At 53.3% G+C, this 21,664-nt stretch overlaps 2 protein-coding genes and 2 pseudogenes across 2 annotated transcripts; all 4 read right to left on the reverse strand.

Moving 5' to 3' along the window:
• Positions 1–236: 236 nt before the first annotated feature.
• GPAA1 (glycosylphosphatidylinositol anchor attachment 1) lies at positions 237–3,677 on the reverse strand. Its single transcript, XM_025922473.2, has 12 exons — positions 3,491–3,677; positions 3,045–3,224; positions 2,851–2,962; positions 2,511–2,658; positions 2,330–2,431; positions 2,045–2,241; positions 1,774–1,970; positions 1,526–1,679; positions 1,281–1,376; positions 935–1,125; positions 683–853; positions 237–571 (listed from the first exon to the last, which is right to left on the reverse strand). The coding sequence occupies exons 1-12, from the start codon at positions 3,562–3,564 to the stop codon at positions 328–330; spliced, it is 1,866 nt and encodes a 621-aa protein (XP_025778258.1). The 5' UTR covers positions 3,565–3,677; the 3' UTR covers positions 237–327.
• Positions 3,678–4,761: 1,084 nt separating this feature from the next.
• Positions 4,762–7,108, reverse strand: EXOSC4 (exosome component 4). The gene is made up of 3 exons (XM_025922799.2): positions 6,676–7,108; positions 5,283–5,489; positions 4,762–5,170 (listed from the first exon to the last, which is right to left on the reverse strand). The coding sequence occupies exons 1-3, from the start codon at positions 6,844–6,846 to the stop codon at positions 4,811–4,813; spliced, it is 738 nt and encodes a 245-aa protein (XP_025778584.1). The 5' UTR covers positions 6,847–7,108; the 3' UTR covers positions 4,762–4,810.
• A 3,184-nt stretch (positions 7,109–10,292) lies between these two features.
• Positions 10,293–10,703, reverse strand: LOC147571749 (large ribosomal subunit protein uL16-like; annotated as a pseudogene).
• Positions 10,704–10,753: 50 nt separating this feature from the next.
• LOC112859798 (small nucleolar RNA SNORA70) lies at positions 10,754–10,845 on the reverse strand (annotated as a pseudogene).
• Positions 10,846–21,664: the final 10,819 nt, after the last annotated feature.

Below are 21,664 nucleotides of genomic sequence, written 5' to 3' on the forward strand. Positions count from 1 at the left end.
GGCAGGGTCTACACGTGCCATTTCCAGATGCCAAGCCCAGTGTCCATCCGAGGCTCTCCTTGGAGGCTGATGTGGCTGCTGGGGCCCTCATTCCTGCCAGCAGCAAGTGGACCAGGGCAGTGCCCTCCAGGAAGGAGGTATGTGGGAATGCCAGGCCCTCAGACAGAGCTTTTTACCCACGTGCCTAGGAGCTCCAAAAGGACAGCAGACAGTGGGCCACGAGCCCTAACAGCAGCTGAAAACAAAACACCTGTTTATTTCCCAAAAAGAGAACACCGGGTGCTTGGGGAGTCCCCACCCCGGTCTGTACCACAGGACAGCCACATGTCACTTCCAGAAGAGCACGTTCCAGAAGAGCAGCCAGCAGGGATAGAGGCCCAGAGCCAAGAGCGGAAAGAGCAGGGCGCCGTAGGTGTGGTGGTCCAGCACGCCCTGCGCCAGCGCCGCCAGGAAGAGCTGCCAGCCTTCGGCCAGCGACAGCGGGGCCTCCTGCAGCTCCCGCCAGAGGAACAAGCACCCCAGGAGAGTGGCCGCGGGGCTCGTCAGCACCAGCAGGGCGGCATACAGCGGCCTGGGGGGAGAGGCAGGGTCGGGCTGGGCTCCGTGGTGAGGAGCACAGGCCCCGGGTTGGGGGCAGGGCACCTCGTGTGGAGTTCTGTGACGGGGGCTGACCGGCACGTACCGGGGCCCACAGGGGTGGGTGAGCGCGGCAGCGGGCACCATGGTGGCGGCCAGTAGGAAGCCCAGCGAGAAATTGGTGAGGGCAATGCAGGCCAACTGTAGTGCCAGGTAGATGAGAGCCACTAGCTTCAGTGCCATCCAGCCTCTGTCTGGGGCCTGTGCGCTCATCACCCTGCAAGACAAGGGGCTCGGAGGCAGCTGCCTGTGTGTCCAGGGTACCCTCTGTCCCCGCCCGGCCGGCCCGGCTGCTCACCGGTGGGTGCTGTGTGGAAGGGCCAGGCCGGCCGCATAGATGGCCAGCAGCGTCAGCACCACGGCCTCGGCCTCGGCCACGGGGAAGTGCTGGGTAGCCACGTGTTGGCCCAGCACTGGCAGGACGTAGAGGGCCAGGCCCATGGCCTGTGAGATCAGCAAGGGAGCCACAAGCGAGGCCAGCCCCACGCTCTGCAAGGGCACATGGACACTTGGGACCTGGGCCTTAGGGCCAGGGGGGCCCCAAGGATCCTCACCAACACCCCACCAGTGGAGACTGAGTGGCAGCAGTACCAATCACCGGAACCCCAGGAGCCCTCCCCAGCAGGAGGGGGGGGGGCCATCACCTGTGCCGGAGGGAGGGGAGGACCAGGTCCAGAGGCGCCCCCAGCCTCCTGAGGGCCCGCTCCGGCCTCATGCAACTGCATCCACAGTTCCAGAGCGTGGTCTAGTCAAGGACCCTGACAAGAGCTGTGATGGGATCTGCCCAGCGGGGGCCCCAGGGCCCATCCCACTCCCCCACTCCAAGGACCACGGGCTCTCCCAGCCTAGAGTGGAGGGGACCCGAGGCTGGCCGCCCGTCAGAGGATATCTTGAGACCAAGGACCAAGAGCAAAAAGCCAGCAGCGGGCATGTAGAGGCCGATGGAGACGAAGCGCGAGAGCGCGGGGAGCACGTAGAAGAAGAAGGACTGGTGCAGGCGCTCCAGAAGGTGGTTGAGCTTGCGGAACATGCCCTCTAGGGCCCTGCCGGCGTGGCGCAGCGTCAGGGCCAGCCGGACCCCCCAGCACCCCCTCGCCCCCCTAAGCAAGGAAGGGGGGAGGACCAGAAGCCACTTACTTGCCCACTGCCACTAAGTCATACTTATGCTGTCGGAAGCTATTGATGCCACGTACGGTCAGGGCCTCCACACGGTAGCGCAGGAAGAGGCCGTGAGCGCCATGGGGGCGGCCAGAGGCCTGCTGCAGAGTCATGAGCAGGAGTGTCTGCAGACCCTGCAGCGGCCCGTCTACCGATGTCCGGTCCTGGGGCTGCAGCTTAGAGGGTTTGGGGACGAGGTCAGATGACCCCCACACAGGTCCCAGGCCGCCCAGGCAGGCAGCCCCCTTACCTTGCCCTGCAGAGTACACAGCAGTCCCCCTTTCTGACAGAAAGTCTGGAAGAGGTTGAGCAGATCGAGATTGGGCAGCTGCCCGTTGAGCCCCTCCACGGCCACATCAAGGCTGGTGACCACGTCGCTACTGAGCTCCAGGGCCAGGGCTGCCTGGATGGCCCCAGCCCGGCCCTGCAGAGGGGATGACTGCATGCCTGTAGGAGCAGGTGAATGAGGTGCCAACAGAGGGCTGGCGCGTACAGTGGCCCTGAGAGAGGGGCGGGGCAGGGCAAGAGCACCCACCGGTGACGTTGGTGTCGTGGTAGGCCTCAAGCCAAGCCTCAGTGCCCAGAAGGTCCTGCTCTGTCACCAGGAAGATGATGTCTTTGGCCCAGTAAATCTGCCCTGAGGACCAGAAGCTGGTCAGCAAGGCCTGGTACAGAGGCCGAACCCTCCCTTGCCAGCAGTAGCCCCGGAGCCTCACCCCGAAAGTGTGCAGCAAGCGCCAGCAGCAGCCCCACAGCCTGGCTGTTGGTAGAGTCGGGGCCGCAGGGTACAGTGAGCACCAGGGATTCGGTGCTGGCGGCGCGTGGGGCCCGCAGGATGCCATACACGTTGGTACCGGCCACCATCTGTATGCAGTATTGGCGGGGAAGCCTCAGCACCACCCCACCCTAGAGTGCTGAAACCTCTCCCCTTTTCGCCCTAGGATGCCCGTTAGGAATTTCCTGGGTCCCAGGACCTGGCACCACTGAGCTTCCCAGTCCCAAGCCACCCTCTCAAGGTCTTTTTTGGTCCCAGACACATCCTCTCCCCCACAGTACATAGCGTTCGCGGGTCTCATCAGGAAAGGGCAGTTTCCGGGAGAAACTCTGCGTGTAGACCTCCAGCCCCACTGACCGCATCGTCCGCTCCAGCCAGGCCACTGGCAGAGCCCTGGAGGCACAAAGAGAACCTTTAAGAGCTCCCTGACTTTGACCACCACTGTTTCCTCCAGACCCACAGCTCTACCGCTCACCCCGTCTTCCTGCGGTGGGCAGCGAAGTCTCGGGCGAAGCCTCGGGCACGCTCTCCGCCCGCAAACTGCTCCTCCACCATGGTGGAGCCCATGGCGTTCTCCGACATGTATGTGCGCTGGGTCAGGGGCGGAAAAGCCAGCGCCAGAAACCAGGCGATACCCGCCACGTAGCTCAGCACGCTGCAGGGAGAGGGGACGGAGGAGACCGCCGGAGCGTTAGGGGGTTCTGACACCGCGGCCCGTGGCCTCCACCTCTGCACCGGGGGTGGCGGGGGCGTGTGTGAGGGACCTGGCCCTGGAGTCCGGGCACCCGGGACGTCGGACGGGAGAGCTGAGCCCCGGGCCTCCTGCCCCGAGCGATGCCGGCGGGAACGACGCGACTGGCGCTAGCAGCCGGAGGGGCCGCCGGCGGCCGCAGCGCCGGGTTCCCCGGGCCCCGCCCTTACCAGAGCGGCGCGTTGAGGCGCAGCACGAGGCGGGCGAGGGCGCGCCGGCGCACCGGGTCCGACAGGAGGCCCATGGCGGGAAGGGGCGGCTCCGGGACCGCGCTCCCCCGGCCGGCTGCAGCCCCGGGGCCCGGCGCCTCGCGCCTGCCGGACGGGAACCGGCGCGCCCGCACGCACTTCCGCTCCCGAAGGCCAACGCGCCGCCGCGCATGCGCGGAACGGAAGCGGTAGTCGGGCGGGCCGGAGAGCGGTCTCCAGGGGAAGTGGCAGGAGGTGTACACCACGCGAGAGCAAAGCAGTGGAGACCGCTGGCTGCTGGCCGGGGGCAGCGAGAAAGCTCCGATTTGCAGAACCAGAGAGGGGATGAATAGGGCGGGAGGGAGGAAAACCGCAGAGCACGGAGGCTGCTGGCAGTGACAGGTCCGAATGCCTGGGTGGGTAGACAGGAAGAGGGCTTCCGTGGACCGCGAAGCCAAGGCATTGGCTGATTCGTTTCTGTGGATGTCGGTCAAAAATGGCGGTGAACGCAGAAGTGAAATCAGTGAGTCCAGCACCGAGGTCATCAGGGCCAGACGACCACAGGGAGGAAGGTGCAGATAGTACCGTTGGCCAAAATGGGTTTCAAAGGAGCTGGGACATGTGGAGTAGAAAGTGGGGGGCACTCCTATTCAGATCAAGAGATGCCAGAGACATTAAGGGAGAAGCAGCCCCTGGGGGAGAGCTGCAGGGGCTGGTGATCAGTGCTCAGGCAGGTGCGCACATGCGTGTGTGTGTGTGTGTGTGTGTGTGTGTGTTTGTAGAGAAGACCCCGTTAGACAACATGTATCTATTGTTACTTTTGGAGCCTGAGACTAACTAGGCCCAAAGGGCTCCTAGGTTGAAAGGGGCCATTCAGTCCAAGCCATAGTCAAGACGATGTGAGACACGGCCCCCACATCTCCATGGTGGGTTCCCAGAGCCAGCTTGAATTCTCCCTCAGCCCTTGTTGAACTCAGGGCCTCGGATGTGCGGGGGTGAAAACAGACTCCAGAGTCTATTGGCTTGGCCATTACAGGCCATGCTTAGCTGCCTTGAACCCTGCCTGGCACAATTGCTCTTCATCCACGGACACACTCCCCCCCACCTTCTTCTTCAGGGTTTGAATCTTGAGGTTGCAGGAAGTATGTATTTCATGTGTGGGAGATGGTCCCCTTTCCCCCCCACCCCCCCACCCCCGGAGCAAGTACCAAGCCAGGCTGGGAGGGTGTGGAAGTGCTATGGGGCGATCAAAGTACAGCGCACTGTGTGTGAGTTTTATTCCGGGCCCGGGGGGCCAGACGCTCAGTCCCCTAGCAAAATGGAGGCCTCCCGTACATGCTGCCGAACCACACGGTCCAGCAGGGTGTGCACGTCACGGGCAGCCCGGGCAGCAGCCTCCAGCACCTGCTCCAGGTGGTCTTCGTGCAGCCTGGCGTCCATTTCAAGCAGTGCAAGCTGGCCTGAGGCTGGCAGCAGGGCCAGGGCAAGCTGGGGGCCACCAGCTGCCTCCTCCACGTGGCTGAGGTCCGCCAGGGCCGTGCTGTCCACAAAGCCAGCCGAGCAGGCGCACACGAAGTCCCGCATGGGTATCCCGGCGTCCAGCACTGCCAGCGTGGCTGCATTCACGCAAGCTGCGTAGGTCCCACCGTCGGCCTGCAGCACCTGCAGGAACCGCGCCCACCAGCGGCATCAGTGTATCAGGCTCTTGACCGCGGGCTCCCAACCCCCACCCCATCCCTCTCCCTCCCCAGGCGGATAGCTGCTGCCTGCTCACCTGCACATAGATATCGATCTGGGAGCGTGGGTGCAGCTGTGTAAGGATGGCCGCCTCGAAGGTCTGACGCAGCTGCAGGCCCATCTCGCAAGACTTACGGTCCCCATGTGGTCGCCGCTTGCGTTCGCCCGTGCTGAAGGTCGCAGAACTATACTGACAGTTCACCAGGGCCCTGTCAGGCAGGGCTCGTGCCCGGGAGCCCCGGATCTGGGGGAGGAAGGACACATGAGCCAGCCTCACTCCTGCCAGCTCGCACTACACCTTCCTCTAGCTCAGGCCCCGGACCTCAGGCTCCTTCCCACCCCTCCTCCTCCTTCCAACATCTCAACAACACAGCTACTTTACCTTCAAACGCCCCACAGGAGGGCCACTTGGCCCATCTCTAAGCCATCGTCCCCCCTCAGGTCTCCCCGTTTCCCTCCTCGCCTCATCCCCTCCCAGCCCATTCTCCATTTGTAGCCAGGGCCGGTATATTCACAAGTATCAAGTCTGACTTTGTCTCCTCTACACGCTCACATATGGTACTGCCTTCCCAAAGCTTCCCCATCACGTGTGACACAAAATCATAAATACTTTCCCTGGTCTGCGAAGCGGTGAGTTCTCACCTTCCTAGAAAGCCCTCAATCTCACTTTGAGTAATCCCCCACCTCCCACCAGCAGCCTTTCCACTCTGCAGACGTGCCGTGTTTGTTTCCACCCCAGTCGTCTTCCCTTCTCCAGCAACGGAGACAAGTCCCTTCGGGGCGCCTGGGTGGCTCAGTCGGTTGAGCGTCCGACTTCAGCTCAGGTCACGATCTCGCGGTCCGCGAGTTCGAGCCCTGCGTCGGGCTCTGGGCTCATGGCTCAGAGCCTGGAGCCTGCTTCCGATTCTGTCTCCCTCTCTCTCTGCCCCTCCCCCGTCCATGCTCTGTCTCTCTGTCTCAAAAATAAATAAACGTTAAAAAAATGTTTTAAAAAATAAAAAGAAAAGAAAAAAATAAAGTCCCTGTCCTCACGGAGTTACACTGCCGTCTGAAGTGACCGATTACCGAAAGGCAGGGAAGTGTGTGGTTGTAGGGGAGGGGGCTTGCCACGTGAGGAAGGCGGTCTGGGGAGGCGTCACCCCGGGGATGACGTCAGAGTAGAGAGCAGAGAGAGGACGCGAACGCGGGAGAGCGCGGGGCGCTTTGAGGAAGAGCAAAGAGGAGGGCAGGGCGGAGGGGAGAGAGGCCGGTGAGGAAGGCGGGGACCACGGTGCACCACGCTGCCAGGACTTTGGCTCTGGAGCCGAGCGAGCGGCGGCGGCCCTGAAGATGGGCTGGGTGGACGCGGCGCGCGCCGGCTGTCGCCTCGGCATCTTCAGCTCAGCCTGGAGGCCCCGCGCACCCCGCCCAGCTCGCGCACGCCCACTCGCCTCGTGCGGCCCGTAGACCACCGCCAGCGCCTTGGTGTTGCCTTGCTCGATGTAGGCCGAGCCGTCGGCCTGCGCGAACACGCCCATCCGCGCCTGGATCTTGCGCAGCTCCCCGGCGCGCCGTCCGTCTACCCGGTAGCCCTGATCCGACAGCAGCTCCAGGCCCGCCATGTCGCCCGGCCGCTAGCCACGCTTCCGCCCCCCGCAAAACTACAGTTCCCGGCGGCTCTGACCCTCACTTCCGCCCTCCCGGCGGCCTGCGGTTTCCGGCGGCCGAACGCCCCACTTCCGGCCTCGGAGCACTAGGGTGCCAGGCGGCCCCGCTTGCCCTACTTCCGGCCGCGGGAGTCTTGGGCGGTGCTGACCTGGGCAAGAGCGCTGTGCCCGCGGGCGTTTTGGGGCGCTGTCCCACGGCTGCCAGAGGTGGAGACCGGCAGGGAGAAGGATCCCCCGGCCGCGCCCCTTCGGGTTTGTTGCGGGGGCGGTTTTAACGCTCACCCCCCCCCCCCCCGCCCGAGACCTCCCCGGACTTTCCCGCACGCGCCTACACCAGGTCCCGGAGGGCGGGGACCTGCCGCGCCCGGCCACTCCTCCACCCCACCTTCGAGGACCGCGCCTGCGCCCTGCCTGCTAGTCCCTGGCCGCGGAGGCTCCTCGGAGGTTGGGCAGGAGAGCGCAGCGCCTGCTGCAGGATGCGGCGTCCCGTCAGCGCTGATTTTCTTGCTCTTCCGCAGCCGTAAAGGCATGCGTTCTCCCAAGCCGAGACACGCTTTGTGTTTTCCTACCGTTTAGGTTTTACATTTGTACATTAAAAAAAATTGACACATAATCTGTACGGTACACACACATGCTCATACTCCTTTGATAGAGCGTTTAAGATTTTCTTTCCCATGTTGGCCGAGTTCTTTCTGTCCGCATCCCCTCTGCCCCCACACCCTCTTCCTTACCGTAATAAATAGTTCTTTCCAGGTTTTTCTCCACACTCAAATGTGATCACATGTGAATCAAGCACAGATACACGCCGTTGCACAGTCATGTAGCATTTGGATCTGTGGTGGTTATTACTATTTAATGGGAATCTTATATGCACTTTTCTGTTTTTCACTCAACACCTTATGAAATCCACGCAATCTTGTGGAACTCTCATTAATTTTTGATTGCCAGGATGTATCCCCGCTACTGCCCCACGTGGGCAGTGGGTGCCTGTCGAGGGGCTTAGGCAATGGGGATAGAATCCCACAATGCGGATTCTCTGAATGAAGAGTAAACGTGAGAGTTCCTTTTTCCCCTCTCTTCCCACCAAGAGTAACTGTTACATTTTTACATAATCCTTGCCAGTCCTGAGTGTTACTGACTTCACCTCTCTTTCCCGTATCCTGACTTGGTGTATTCCAGCACCTGGTGGCAATCCCACAGGAGGGAACTGCCAGTGTGTCTATAGGGGGGAGATATGAGGGGTTTTCCTCCGCAGGTACCTCCTGCTCCAGGTGTCTCTGTTTCCCAGTGGTCAAGGTCCCCAGCAGGAGGCTTGTGTCCCCCCTTCCAGCGGCATGACTCAGCTCCTCTACAGTGCTCAGGAAGCCAGAGCCCGTGCTCCAACTTGGAAAGTGGGAAGATGAGCCGAAAGGGTTGCCACACACTGAGAGGAGGTGCTAGGAGGAAGGTGTACAGGCCCGGCTCCCAGCATGCCCTCCGTTTACATCCAGCTCCCGCAAAGCCGGAAAACGGGCCACCTTTTTCCTCTGAGGATGAAGATACCCTCACCCTTTCCAAAAGGGGTTGCGTGGAGTTTGCATGTCTGTTTATCTCTTGCTGCATAACCTTAATGACTTCAAATAACAACAAATTATATTATCAGACCTTGCAATCCAGAGGATTGCCTGGGCTCATCTAGGTGGTTTGCACTGGGGATCTTTCCTGCCCGTGGTCACCGTGGACACTGACAGGTGTGGTCTTGAGGGCTTCCTCTCTCGCATCTTTCGTGGTTGTTGCTGGCTGTTGGCCGGGGCCTCATCTGGGCCTGTGAGACAGCATACCTACCCACAGCCTCTCCATGCACCCCATGCTTCCTGGAAGCATGGCGCCTGGGTTCTACGGTGACCTCAAAAGACAAGGTGGACACGTGGTGTTTGAAGACCTAGCCCCAGAAGTCACATAGTGTTATTCCCACCAGACTGCATGGGTCAAGGTGGTCACAAAGGTCTTGCCCAGGCTCAAGGGGAGGGACACGGACCCTGCCCCTCAATAGAAGCAGGATTAACGTCATGTCCCGAGAAAAGCAGGCGGAATGGACACAGTGTAATAGCAGGAGCCCAAGTCCTGCAAGCACAGCGTCCCCTCCGAGGTGGTGGTCTCTGAGCTGAGTACAGCACAAAAGCTGTGAGTCGGCCACGGCCCTGCCACTGTCCCTGGTCTAAGGCTATGATGGCCATCGTCCTCCGCAACCCCCCACCCACAGTCTCCCTGCCGTCAGTTCTTCGGCCGGACCCAGCTGGTTACTGGTGGTTTGATCCAGCCTTTTTCTCTCAGCGGTTTGAGCTCGGATTGTCCCCGTCCTTGCTGGGTCAAGATTGCAGTAGTTGTCCATTGACACAGGTGGAAACCCTACAGGGGTCCCCGCATGTGTCCTGCCCCAGTTGCACACCCAGGACAATCAGAATAATGTTGGTCCTGGCCTGCAGAGCCCCGAGCTCAAAGTGGCTGGGTGATGGCTCTTCCCTCCAGATCAGTGGAACCCTTATTGTCCTTCGGTGGAAGCGTGCCCTCCACCCCTGCTTCCAGCCTGGCAGCGTCTCCAGTTTAGGGGGCCATTCCTGCCCCCCTGGATTCTCTGACCCTGTGTTGTAAACACAGGTAGATCCAGGTTTGGGGGGCCTCACACTTGTACAAATTTGGGAGCTGTGTCGGGAATTCCGGACCACTCCTGGATTCAGTGATTTGCTTGGAGGACTTGTAGAATTTGGCACAGACTGTTGAACTTGTGGCTGAGCTTTATTCCAGAGAACGGGTGGTAATCAGCATCAGCAAAGGAACATGTGGCAAAATCAGGGAAACAAGCACAGCTTCCAGAACCCTCTCCCAGAGACCCCGCAGGACACACTCCCAATCCCCACAGCAGCAGGCGGTGACAGCATGTGTGGAATGCTGTCCACTGGGATGCTCACCGGAGACTCAGCACCCAGGGTGTTCACAGGGGGCTGGTCATGTTGGCGCCCTCTGCCTGGCACAAACCCCGATTCCTAATGCCTAGGAGGAAGTCAGGAGATCCCCATAAGCCATATTTATTTGTTGAGTTTAGGCTCAATGGGCCACTCTTAGGGAACGGCAGGAACCTTCTGGAAGCCGAAGCTCCCCGACACCAGCTAACCCTGTGAGCACATCTTCCGAAGGAGAGCCGTCTCAGCCCCGCCGTGTTAACTCTTTCCTGCATAGTGCTGTTTTCAACAAATAGAAGACAAAATCATATACGCGAAATTAAGTGAACAGAGTGACAAGAGAAACCCTAACACATAACGTAAATTTTTAGAGTTCACCAAAAGCACAAACATCACAAAACAAAGAAGATCAACATAATGTCGTGAATTGTCTTCCCGAAATATTTCTCTAACACGTTTCCCTTATGCTTTTGGGGGGTTTTTTCGGTTTGCTTTTTGTTTATTCAGGCAGGAAGCAGGATTTATTGGTGGGCATGAATGGGGACGGGCAGCCTGAAGTTCTCGTGAGTGCAGAGCCCGCCATTTGTCCAAGGGGCCGTGATGAGGGAGGTATTTGACCCCATAGCCATCTGGGATGAACGGCTTTTCAGCCACCATGTCTTCAGATTCGTCCGCATTAAACTCAGTAAAGCCCCACTTCTTGGAGACGTGGATCTTCTGGCGGCCAGGGAACTTGAACTTGGCCCTGCGCGGGGCCTCCGTCACAGGCCCCTTGTTCGCAGCTTGGTACGGATGGACACGACGACTTGGCCAGTGCGCACCCCCGGCCACTGTGCCCTGGGGCTTTCCAAAGACACCCCGCATACCTGTCTGCAGCCTAGATTGGAGAAAGCATGTGATCAGACATCAATCTCCACTGGAAGCGCTGTCTCCGCAGTCCCTTAGGGCCAACCGTGCAGTCAGTAAGCTGCACACACTACCGGGGAGGCTGCTGTTGGCCGCCATTGCACAGCAGCCTCCGCGGGGAAAGGCACAGCCAGAAACCCTGACACCGAGGACAGCACAGACGCGTCCCGACAGTGTCCCACCCTCAGAGGGGCTAATAGTCGGCTGGGAGTGTGCAGGACCCTCAACGGGCTGTCACTTTCCCATTAGACTGAAGGGGAACTTGGGAAGATAGGTGAGTCCAGGGTCGTGAGCTCGTTGCCCCAGGCCATCAGCTCTAACATGGGTCCCTAGCGTGCAGCGCTAGCCAGTGGGAAGTAGGGCAAGCCTGGGTAAGCCAGGAGGGAGGTGCTAGCGGAGGGACGCTGGGTGGGAGGGTCCAGGGTCACGGGTCACTGCTGCACGGGTGGGGTGTTTAGCAGCAGCGAAAGCTGTGCAGAACCACCCGCTGACCCACGGCCACTCCACTCACGGGCATTTGCCTAAGCAAAGCTGTGATGTCTTTTTCTGCTAAGTGCAAAATCTGGGCTTCAAAAAGCAATTAGTGTTACCTATCTCTCCCGGGCAACTACCACACTATCCTGGTCCTTTGCACAGTTCATGATTTTCTGTTGAAAACTGGACACTTGGGGCGCCTGGGTGGCGCAGTCGGTTAAGCGTCCGACTTCAGCCAGGTCACGATCTCGCGGTCCGTGAGTTTGAGCCCCGTGTCAGGCTCTGGGCTGATGGCTCAGAGCCTGGAGCCTGTTTCCGATTCTGTGTCTCCCTCTCTCTCTGCCCCTCCCCCGTTCATGCTCTGTCTCTCTCTGTCCCAAAAATAAATAAACGTTGAAAAAAAAAAAAAAAGAAAACTGGACACTTAAATTTTTTTTTTAAGCTTACTTATTTATTTTGAGAGAGAGAGAGAGGGACAGAGAGCACATGTGGGGTAGGGGCAGAGAGAGAGAGAGAGGGAAAGAGAGACAGAATTCTAAGCACTTTCCGCGCCGTCCGCACAGAGCCTGACGAGGGGCTCGAACTCATGAATTGTGAGATCATGACCTGAGCCCGGATCAAGATCAAATACTTAACCAGCCGAGCCACCCAGGCGCCCTGAAAACTGGACATTTTAGACAAGCCGTTATAGTGACTCTGGATTATGATTAACCAATCCTCCTTAGGTTTGTTGATCTTGCTGTTTTGTTAGTTTATTTGTCCAGTGGCTTCGTTTATCATTATTTTGTTAGTTTTTATGTCTAGTCTGGACAGTTCCGTGAAGTCTATTCCTCCACAGTGCGTAGCCTATGATGCCACTACTCAGATCCCCACCACCCGGGTCTTATACTGAAGCCTGGCTTCCTAAAAGTCACATGTGGGTCAGGACAGCTTGGGGTTCAGCCACCAACCGGGCAAAGATTGTGCTTAAGCGACCCCCCACCAGTGAGGTGCCATCCACGGCTGATGGATCAGCGTGCGGCTGAAGAAGGCCTCGTGTCCAGCCGGTGTATTAGGCCGAGGGATACCCTCCAAGGCCCCAGTCCCCCAAAGCTATGAGCCCTTACGTGGCAAAAGGAATCTTGCAGGTAAGATTAAGTTGAGGATCTTGAGATGGGAAGATTGTCGGGGATTATCCAGGCGGGCCCTCAGTGTCATCGCGAGTATCCCCTTTAGTCTGGTCACCGAAGAAGAGAAGGCAAAGTGTGGAGACAGAGACCGGAGCGATGTAGCCCCAAGCGCACAGCATGGAACGAATCCCCCCCCCCCCCCCCCCGAGGCCCTCCAGAAGGAACCATCCCGCGAGCACCTCGATTTTAACCCATAGCACTCGTCTGGAGCTTCTGGCCTCCAGAACCGTAAGAGAATAAATGTGTGTCGTTTTAAGCCTTCGAGTTTGTGGTCATTTGCTGGAGCCTTTTCATAACTGTTCAACACGAAGACCTCAACATTGACTCCTAGGGCACCACACTCAACACCCAAAGAAAGTCAGTCCTGGGCGGGGTCTGGGGGACCTGGGGGCGGGACAGAGGAAATGGCCCTGGTCTACAAGCCTGTGTCAGGGGGATGGTAGCCTCAGCTTGTCCTGCCCAGTGTGGACCCTCTCACGTAGGGCTGGGCGCCGGGGGGAGGGGAGTCCCCACGTTCTTGGCTAAACCCTGTCAGGATGGAACTTTCATGATTGGGAACAGGGCTTGGGAGGGAGGAGGTTCCGGCTCAAATGCCACACATTCTGCTCTTCTCACCAAGACTTACGAGACCTCCTACGATAAATGCCGTTGGCCCTTTGGTCAAAATCCGGAGTAAGCGGGTCCCACAGCCCTCCTGGAAGTCCTGCCCCTGCCAGGCCTCTCAAGGTCAAGGGTTGATGCAGGCGTGCTGTCACTTCTACCGCATTCTTCTGGGCAGAGTAAGGCCCAAGGCCCAGTCCAGACTCCAGGGGCTGATAACCGGATCTCGTTTCTTCCAGGGAGGGCGGTGTGTGTTCCTCCCGTGGCAGCCCGTGTTTCGACATCTACCCCCGGGTGCGGACACCCCCGGGCTCCTCGGTAGGTGGGAGGGGCTACTTCTGCGCCAGAGGGGCCGCGCAAGATTCAGCCTCGGGGCCCCGCGTCTGTCGGAGGGGAGTGTGCGGCAGCCCCGCCTGGGCCACAGGTCCTGGATTCCCTCCACCCGGAGGCCGTGCGCCTTTGCCGTTGCCTCAAGTGCAACGGCTGGGCACAACATCAGTGTGTAATTCATAGCTCTCCAAGCCAGGAGTCTTGGCACCGCGGTCGCATCGAGACACTGGACTTCAATGACCATCTGATGTGACTTCCTTTCAGCTTGAAGAATTGTCTTTTTGTTAAGTTTGAGGTAAAATGGATAGATAACATTATACAGAAATTTCAGGCATACGATCTTATATTCGACATCTGTATACACTACAAAGTGATCACCACCAAGAGACGACCAATATCACCATACAATCGATCCATTCACACATTTCGCCCCCCCCCCAACCATCAGTCTGTTCTCTGTATCTATGAATTTATGTTTTGCTTTGTTCGTTCAGATTCCACAGGAGTAAAATCATATATTTGTCTTTCTCTGCCCAACTTATGCCCTGTGGCACAATACCCTCAAGTCCATCCATGTTATCAGAAAATAGCAAGATTTTATTCTTTTTTTTCTGGCTGAGTAATATTCTATGAGGTGTGTGTGTGTGTGTGTGTGTGTGTGTGTGTGTGTAACATCCTCTTTATCCATTCATCCACTGATGGACACTTGGGTTGTTTCTATATCTTGATGACTGTAAGTAGTGCTGCTATGCACATAAGGGTGCAGATATCTTTTTGGAATTATTGTTTTTGTTCTCTTCAGAAAAGCGTCCAGAAGTGGAATGGCTGGGTCATGCGGCAATTCTACTCTTAATTTTTTGAGGAACTTCCATACTGTTTTCCACAGTGTCTACACCAATTTCCACTCCCGCCAACAGTGCGCGAGGGTTGTCTTTTTTCCCACATCCTGGCCAACACTTGTGATTTCTAGCCATTCTAACAGGTGAGAGGCGGTGTCCGTCTCATCGTGCTTTTGGTTTGCACTTCCCTAATAATTAGCGATGTTGGACGTCTTTCCATGTGTCCGTCGGCCACCTGTTTGTCTTTGGAAAAATATCTATTCAGATCCTCCGCCCATTTTTAAATCAGGTTGTTTTTTAAATTGTTGAGTTGTATGAGTTCCTTACTTTTTATGAGTTCTTTATATATTTTGAATATTAAGCCCTTATTAGATGTAGGACCTGCAAGTATCTTCTGTTCAGTCGTTACCTTTTCTTTCTGGTTCTGGTTTCCTTTGCGGTGCAGAAGCTTTTTAGTTTCCCATTTGTTTATGTTTGCTTTTTGTTTCCCTTTCTTTGGAGTCAGATCCACAAATATATTGCTAAGACCAGTGTTAAGGAGTGACTGCCTATGTTTTTGCCTAGGAATTTTATGGTTTCAGGTCTTATACTCAGGCCTTTAGTTCATTTTGAGTTAATTTTGTGTATAGTGTAAGATAGTAGTCAAGTTTCATTCCTTTGCATGCGGCTGTCCAGTTTTCCCAGCACCATTTATTGAAGAGATCGTCCTTTCTCCATTGTATGTTCTTGGCTTCTTCATATTAAATGAATTGTTTATATGTGTGTGGGTTTATTTCTGGGCTCTCAGTTTTTCATTGATCTGTGTGTCTGTTTTTATTCCAATACCATACTGTTTTGATTACTATAGCTTTGTAGTATAGTTTGAAGTCAGAAAGCATGATACCTTTGGCTTTGTTCTTTTTCAGGATTGTTTTGGCTATTTGGGATTTTTTTTTGCTGGTTCCTACAAATTTTAGAATTATTTGTTCTAGTTCTGTGAAAAATGTCATTGGAATTTTGATAGAGGTTACATTGAAACTGTAGATTGCTTTGGATAGTATGGACATTTTAACAATAGTAATTCTTCCAATCCATGATCATGGGATATCTTTCCACTTCTTTGTGTTGTTTTCAATTTTCTGTCATCAGTGTCTCATAGTCTTCAGTGTTCAGATTTCACTTTCTTGGTTAAACTTATTTCTAGGTATTTTATTCTTTTTGATGCAATTGTAAGTAGGATTGCTTTCTTAATTTACGTTTTTTATAGGTAATTATTGGTATATAGAAATACCACACACAAAAAAGAAATGTCACAGATTTCTGTAAATTGAGTTTGTATCCTACAACCTTATTGAATGTGTTGATTAGTTCTAATAGGTTTTTGGTGGAGAATTTAGAGTTTTCTATATAGTATTACATCATCTTCAAATAATGACATTTTTACCTCTTCATTTCCAATTCAGATGCTTTTTATTTACTTATCCTGCCTTATTGTTATGGCTGGGATTTCCAATACTGTATTAAATAAATGTGGTAAGAGTGGACATTCTTGTCTTGTTCCTGATCTTAGAGGGAAGGCTTTCAGGTTTTCACGGGTGAGTATGATGTTAGCCATGGGCTTTTCATATATGACCTTTATTATGTTGATGTTCCCACTATACCCAATTTGTTGAGAATTTTGATCATAAGTGGATGTTGAATTTTGCCAAATGCATTTTTCACATCTATTGAGATGATCATATGAATTTTCTTCTTCCTTTTGTCAATGTAGTGTATCATGTTGATTGATTTGTGGATGTTGAACAAATAAATAAATCCTACTTAATCATGGTGTATGATCCTTGTAACGTATTGTTTAATTCAGTTTGTTGATATTTTGTTGAGGATTGTTGTATCTATGATTATAAAAAAATATTGGCCTGTAATTTTCTTTTTTGTTGTTGTTGTTGTGTCCTTGTCTGTTTTTGGTATCAGGGTAATGCTAGCCTTGTAAAAGGAGTTTCAAAGTATTCTCTCTTCTTCAATTCTTTGGAAGAGTTTGAGAAGGATAGGTATTAAATTTTTTTTTGTATGTTTGATAGAATTCACCAGTTGGGGGCGTGGTGTGGAAGAATTCACCAGCAAAAACATCTAGTCTTGGACTTTTGTTTGTTGGGAGGTTTCTGATTACTGATTCAATCTCCTTACTAGAAATAAGTATATCCAGATTTTCTATTTCTTCCTGATTCAGTCTTAGAAAATTGTATGTTTCTGAGAGTTTATCTATTTCTTCTAGGTTGTCCAATTTGTTGACATTTAATTGTTCATAGTAGTTTCTTATGATTCTTTGTATTTCTGTGGTATCAATTGTAACTTCTCTTTCTGCCTGTCTTTATTTGATCCCTCTTTTTTTTTTTTTCTTGGTTAGTCTAGCTAAAGGTTTGTAGGTTTTTATCTTTTCAAAGAACCATTAATCTTTCCTATTCTCTTTTTAGTCTTTATTTATTTCTGCTCTTATCTTTATTATTTCCTTCCTTCTACTAACTTTAGGCTTTGCTTGTTCTTTTTCTAGTTCTTTTAGGTGTAAAGTTAGATTGTTTGTTTGAGATTTTTCTTCTTGAGGCAGGCCTGTACTGCTATGAACTTCCCTCTTAGAACTGATTTTGCTGTATCCATAGATTTTTGGCATGTTACATTTTTTTAAAGTTTATTTATTTTGAGAGAGAGAGAAAGTGCGAGTTAGGGAGGGGCAGAGAGAGAGAGGGAGGGAGAGAGAATCCCAAGCAGGCTGCACACTGTCAGCATGGAGCCCAATGCGGGGCTTGAACCCACGAAATGTGAGATGATGACCTGAGCCGAAGTCAGATGCTTAACTGACTGTGCCACCCATGTGCCCCTGACATGTTACATCTCTGTTTTCATTTGTCTCTAGGTGTTTTTTTTTTTATATCTTCATTGACTTATTTGATGACCCATTGGTTGTTCAGTTGCATGTTGTTTGATTTTTAAAAAAGATTTTCAGTAATCTCTATACCCAATGTGGGGCTCAAACTTATAACCCCAAGATTGAGAGTTGCCACCCAGGTGTCCCTATTTTTAAACATTTTTAATGTTTATTTTTATTTTTGAGAGACAGAGAGAGAGAACATGCGAGCGGTGAAGGGGCAGAGAGAGAGGAAGACAGAGAATCTAAAGCAGACTCTGTGCTGTCAGGAAAAAGCCAGATGTGGGGCTCAAACCCACAAACCATGAGATCATGGCCTGAGCCGAACTTGGATGCTCAACCAGCTGAGCCACCCAGGTGCCCCCAAGTTTTATTTTTAAGTAATCTCTATACCCAACATGGGGCTTGAACTTACAACCCCAAAATCAAGAGTCACATGCTCCATGGACTGAACCAGCCAGGTGCCCCCATGTTTTGTATTTTTTATGTCACATTTTACATCTTTTCTATTTTTTGTATCCCTTAACTATTTATTGTAGTTTTATTCCGTATTACTTTCGTCTTTTAACCTTCATGCTTGCTTTATGAGTGATCGATCCAGTATCTTTACTATATATGTACATTTCCAGTGAGATTTTTACTTTCATATGTTTTCTTATTATTAATTAGTGCTATTTCTTTTCGGTTTTAAGCAGTCCCTTTAATATTTATCATAAGTCTAGGGGCTCACGGGTGGCTCAGTCAGTTGAGCATCCAACTCATGTTTTCAACTCAGGTCATGATTTCATGGTTCTGGGTTCAAGCCCCATATCGGGCTCTGTGCTGACAGTGCAGAGCCTGCTGGGGATTCTCTGTCTCCACCCCCTCCCCCTCTCTTTCTCTCAAAATAAATAAATAAACTTAAAAAGATTATCATAAGTCCAGTTTGGTGGTGATGAACTTCCTTAGTTTTTCCTTATCTGAGAAACTCTTTTCTTAAAGTTTATTTATTTTGAGAGAGAGAGAGAGCACAAGTGGGGAGAGGCAGAGAGAGAGAGAGGAACAGAGAGAACCCCAAGCAGGCTCCACGCCATCAGCTCAGAGGCCAATGTGGGGTCCATTTCACAAACTGTGAGATCATGACCGGAGCCCAAGTCGAGAGTCTGATGCTTAACCGACTGAGCCGCCCAGGTGCCCTTTATCTGAAAACCTCTTACTCATCCCTTCAATTCTGAACAATAACCTTGCTGGAGAGAGAATGCTTGGCTGGACGTTCTCTCCTTTCAGCACTTCGAATATGTCATGTCACTCCCTTCTGACCTGCAATGTTTTTGCTGAAAAATCTGCTGACAGCCTTATGGGGTTTCCCTTATAAGTAACAAGTTGCTTTTTCTTGCTGCTTTTAAGATTCCCTCTTTAACCTCTACCACTTTGATTACAGTGTGCCTTGGTGTGGATCTCTTCAGGTTCACCTTATTTGGAACTTTCTGGGATTCCTAGGCCTGGATGTCTGTTTCCTTCCCCAGGTTGGGGAGGGTTTGAGATTATTATTTCTTATTTCTTCAGATAAGTTTCCTGGATCTCTCTTTCTCTTCTTCTGGGATCTCTCTTTCTCTTCTTCTGGGATCCTCATATCACAAATGTTATTTTGCTTGGTGTTGTCCCAAAGTTCCCTCAAGTTATCTTCACTTTTTAAAAATCTTTTTTCTTTTTGCTGCGGTGTCTGGGTTCCATTGTTTTATCTTCCGGCTCACTGTTCCATTCTTCTGCTTCATACAGTCTTCTGTTGAGCCCCTCTAGTATATTTTTCAGTTTAGTTGTTGTATTCTTCTTTCTGTGACTTCTCTTTTGTACTTTAGTGTATTTTTTATCTTTGTGTTGAAGTTTGCGCTGTCTCACCCATTCTTCTCCTGAGTTTGCTGAGCATCTTTGTGACCATTACTTTGAAATCAGATTGCTTATCTGTTTCATTTAACAGATAAGGTTTTGCTTTCTTCACTCATTGGGAACATATTCCTCTGCCTCCTCATTTTACTTGACTCTCTGTATTTGTTTCCATGTATTGGGCAAATCAGCTGCCTTCCCCGGTCTTGAGGGAGTAGCTTTGTGTAGAAGATGTCCTGTGGGATTCAGAAACACTATCCCCTCTGGCCACCAGAGCCAGGTGCTCAAGCAGCGTCCTCTCTGTGAGTGACAGGAGCCCACCTGCTATGGTGGGGTCACACTGTGGCTTAGAGGTGGGCGGGGCTCTCACCTGGCCCAGCTGTGGAGTGGTCATGGTGGTGGTGGGTGGGCAGGACCCTCAGCAATCTGTGCTCTCTGGTGCTAATGAGTTAGAATCAGATCACAAAAATGGTGCCTGTGGTAGCTCTGTCTCTGGACAGAGTCTCAACAAACAAGTTCCTTCCTCTCTGAAAAAAAAATTTAGGATTAGTAAATGGGTCTCATTCATATATGGTCTACGTGCCTTTCAAGCTGGTGTTTTTGCACTGGGTCCTGGGGTGAGTCAGTCTGTGTGTGAAGGTTTTTTTTGTTTTTTTTTTTTTCAATGTTTATTTTTGAGAGACACAGAGAGACAAAGTGTGAGTAGGGAAGGGGCAGAGAGAGAGAGGGAGACACAGAATCTGAAGCAGGCTCTAGGCTCTGAGCTGTCAGCACAGAGCCCAACAGGGGACTCAAACCCAAGAACCGCGAGATCATGACCTGAGCCGATATCAAGAGTCAGATGCTTAACCGACTGAGCCACCCAGGTGCCCCTCCTCTACCTGTTTCAATGCTGCCATTTAATCCTTTGTTGTGGAGGCTTTGTTCATCCAGCTTCCGGGGCTTTTTCGGAAGACATTGCTCCACGTGTAGTTGTCAATTTGTTGTGTCCTTGGAAGGAGATGACTTCAGGATCTTCCACGTGTCCATGTTGTGAAGAACTTTCTTTAGTATTCCTCATAAGATAGGTCTTCTAGCAGCAAATTCTCTGTCTTTGTTTATCTTGGACTGTCTCTATTTTACCTTAATTTCCAAAAGATCATTTTCCAGAATCTAGGATTCTTGCTTGAGTCATTCTTTCCGGAACTTTGGAGTATGTCATCTGGTTTCCTGCCTCTGTTGTTTCTGATGGGGAGTTGGGTGTTCATCTCATTGTTGTTTTCATCTGTGAGGAGTCATTTTAATCCTGTGACTTTGGAGGTTTTCTCTTGGTCTTTTAGTGTTGTGACTGTGATATGCCAGCTCCTAGAGGCCACCCGCACTCCTTGCCACGGGGCCCCCTCAGCAGCGGGGACTCTCCCGGGCATGGAATCTCCTTCACCAGGAAGAGACCTATTCTTTTAAGGACCCACCTGATTCAGTGAGTCTCATCCAAGGTAATCTCCCTTTATTCCTCAGCTGTGCCACATAAATAACCGAATCATGGGGTAAAATCCATTTTATTCCAGGATTATGCAGGGCCCGTGACCTTGGGGGCCTTAGTATTCTGCTCACGGACCAGTCCCGGCCGCGACTGCCCTGAGCCTGTCACGCCCTTGAGGTAAGATCTCTAGTCCTTTCGGAAATACTCTACTCCATCACGGTCAGAATCGGGACACTTCCTAGTTATAGGAACTGTTAAAATTGTCACCACATCCTTTGAGATTGAGCACGGGTCCCACCCCGTCCCCTGGGGCACTGCTGTCAGCCTCCCCTGCAGTCTGCTCTGTGAAGACCCCCCGGAGCTGGCCAGGCCACACTGAAGCAGCCGGGGAAGGGCGTGCAAATCCCAGGAGGACTTCGGGTCTACAAGTGGCAACTGTGCTGAGGGGGTCAGCAGGCAGGAGATGATGGCGAAGTAAACGCCAGTCATAATACAAGGAAAGGACAGACAATGACAGCGGAGGCAGAGAGCTGTGCCGGTAGAGGGCACATCGCATGAAAGAAGGAAGTCCTTCATGTGCTCTAAAATGTAAGCTGGGTGGTTACTCTTTGGGGTGGTTCCCCTGCGGCGGGGGCGTGCCGTGGGGCCTGCGGGGTACAGCATACTTTCCGGGCGTCCTGCCCTCCACCTGACACAGCTGCCCCCTGCCATCCCTGCCCCATCTCTGTGCCTCCAGCCCTGTCCTGATGCACTTGCCGACTTAGCTGCGTCCCCCGGACCCTGACCCACCCCCCGCCCCCCCGCCTCGCTGTGCAGCTCCTGCTATTTCTAGGCCAGAGGCGCCCCTCCCGTGGGGCAGCTCAAACAGCCACTGTCCCGGCCCCTTGAGATGTCCTGCTGGCTGTGTGACCACCTTGGGGACCGAGCCGTCGCCCAGCCCCGTGAGCTGGCACGGGCAGGGGGCGATGCTGCAGCTGGGGGCCAGTGGGCAGCCAGATGGGGGATGGGGAGGCTTTTACTCCCACTCCCTGCAGCACCTCCGTGCCAGGCTGGCATAAAGAAGCTTCCGTCCTCCAAGAGGGGCATCCCAGAAGGACTCCAGGCTCTCGGCAGGTCTGGGCTCCTCTAGTCATTTGGCCCTCAGGGACCAGAGGTCAGAGGTCAGGTGTGCCCTGCTCAAGGGGCCTTGGCTCTGACACCCGGAATGCGGCTGAGGCCCGGGTGCAGGGGCGGCCGCTGACCTCACAATGACGGGGTCCGCTACTCCTGGCCAGGCGACAGCTGCTGGC

Source organism: Puma concolor, chromosome F2, assembly GCF_028749965.1.
Source record: "Puma concolor isolate L17-30 chromosome F2, mPumCon1.1.hap2, whole genome shotgun sequence".
In the NCBI taxonomy this organism is placed as follows: Eukaryota; Metazoa; Chordata; class Mammalia; order Carnivora; family Felidae; genus Puma; species Puma concolor.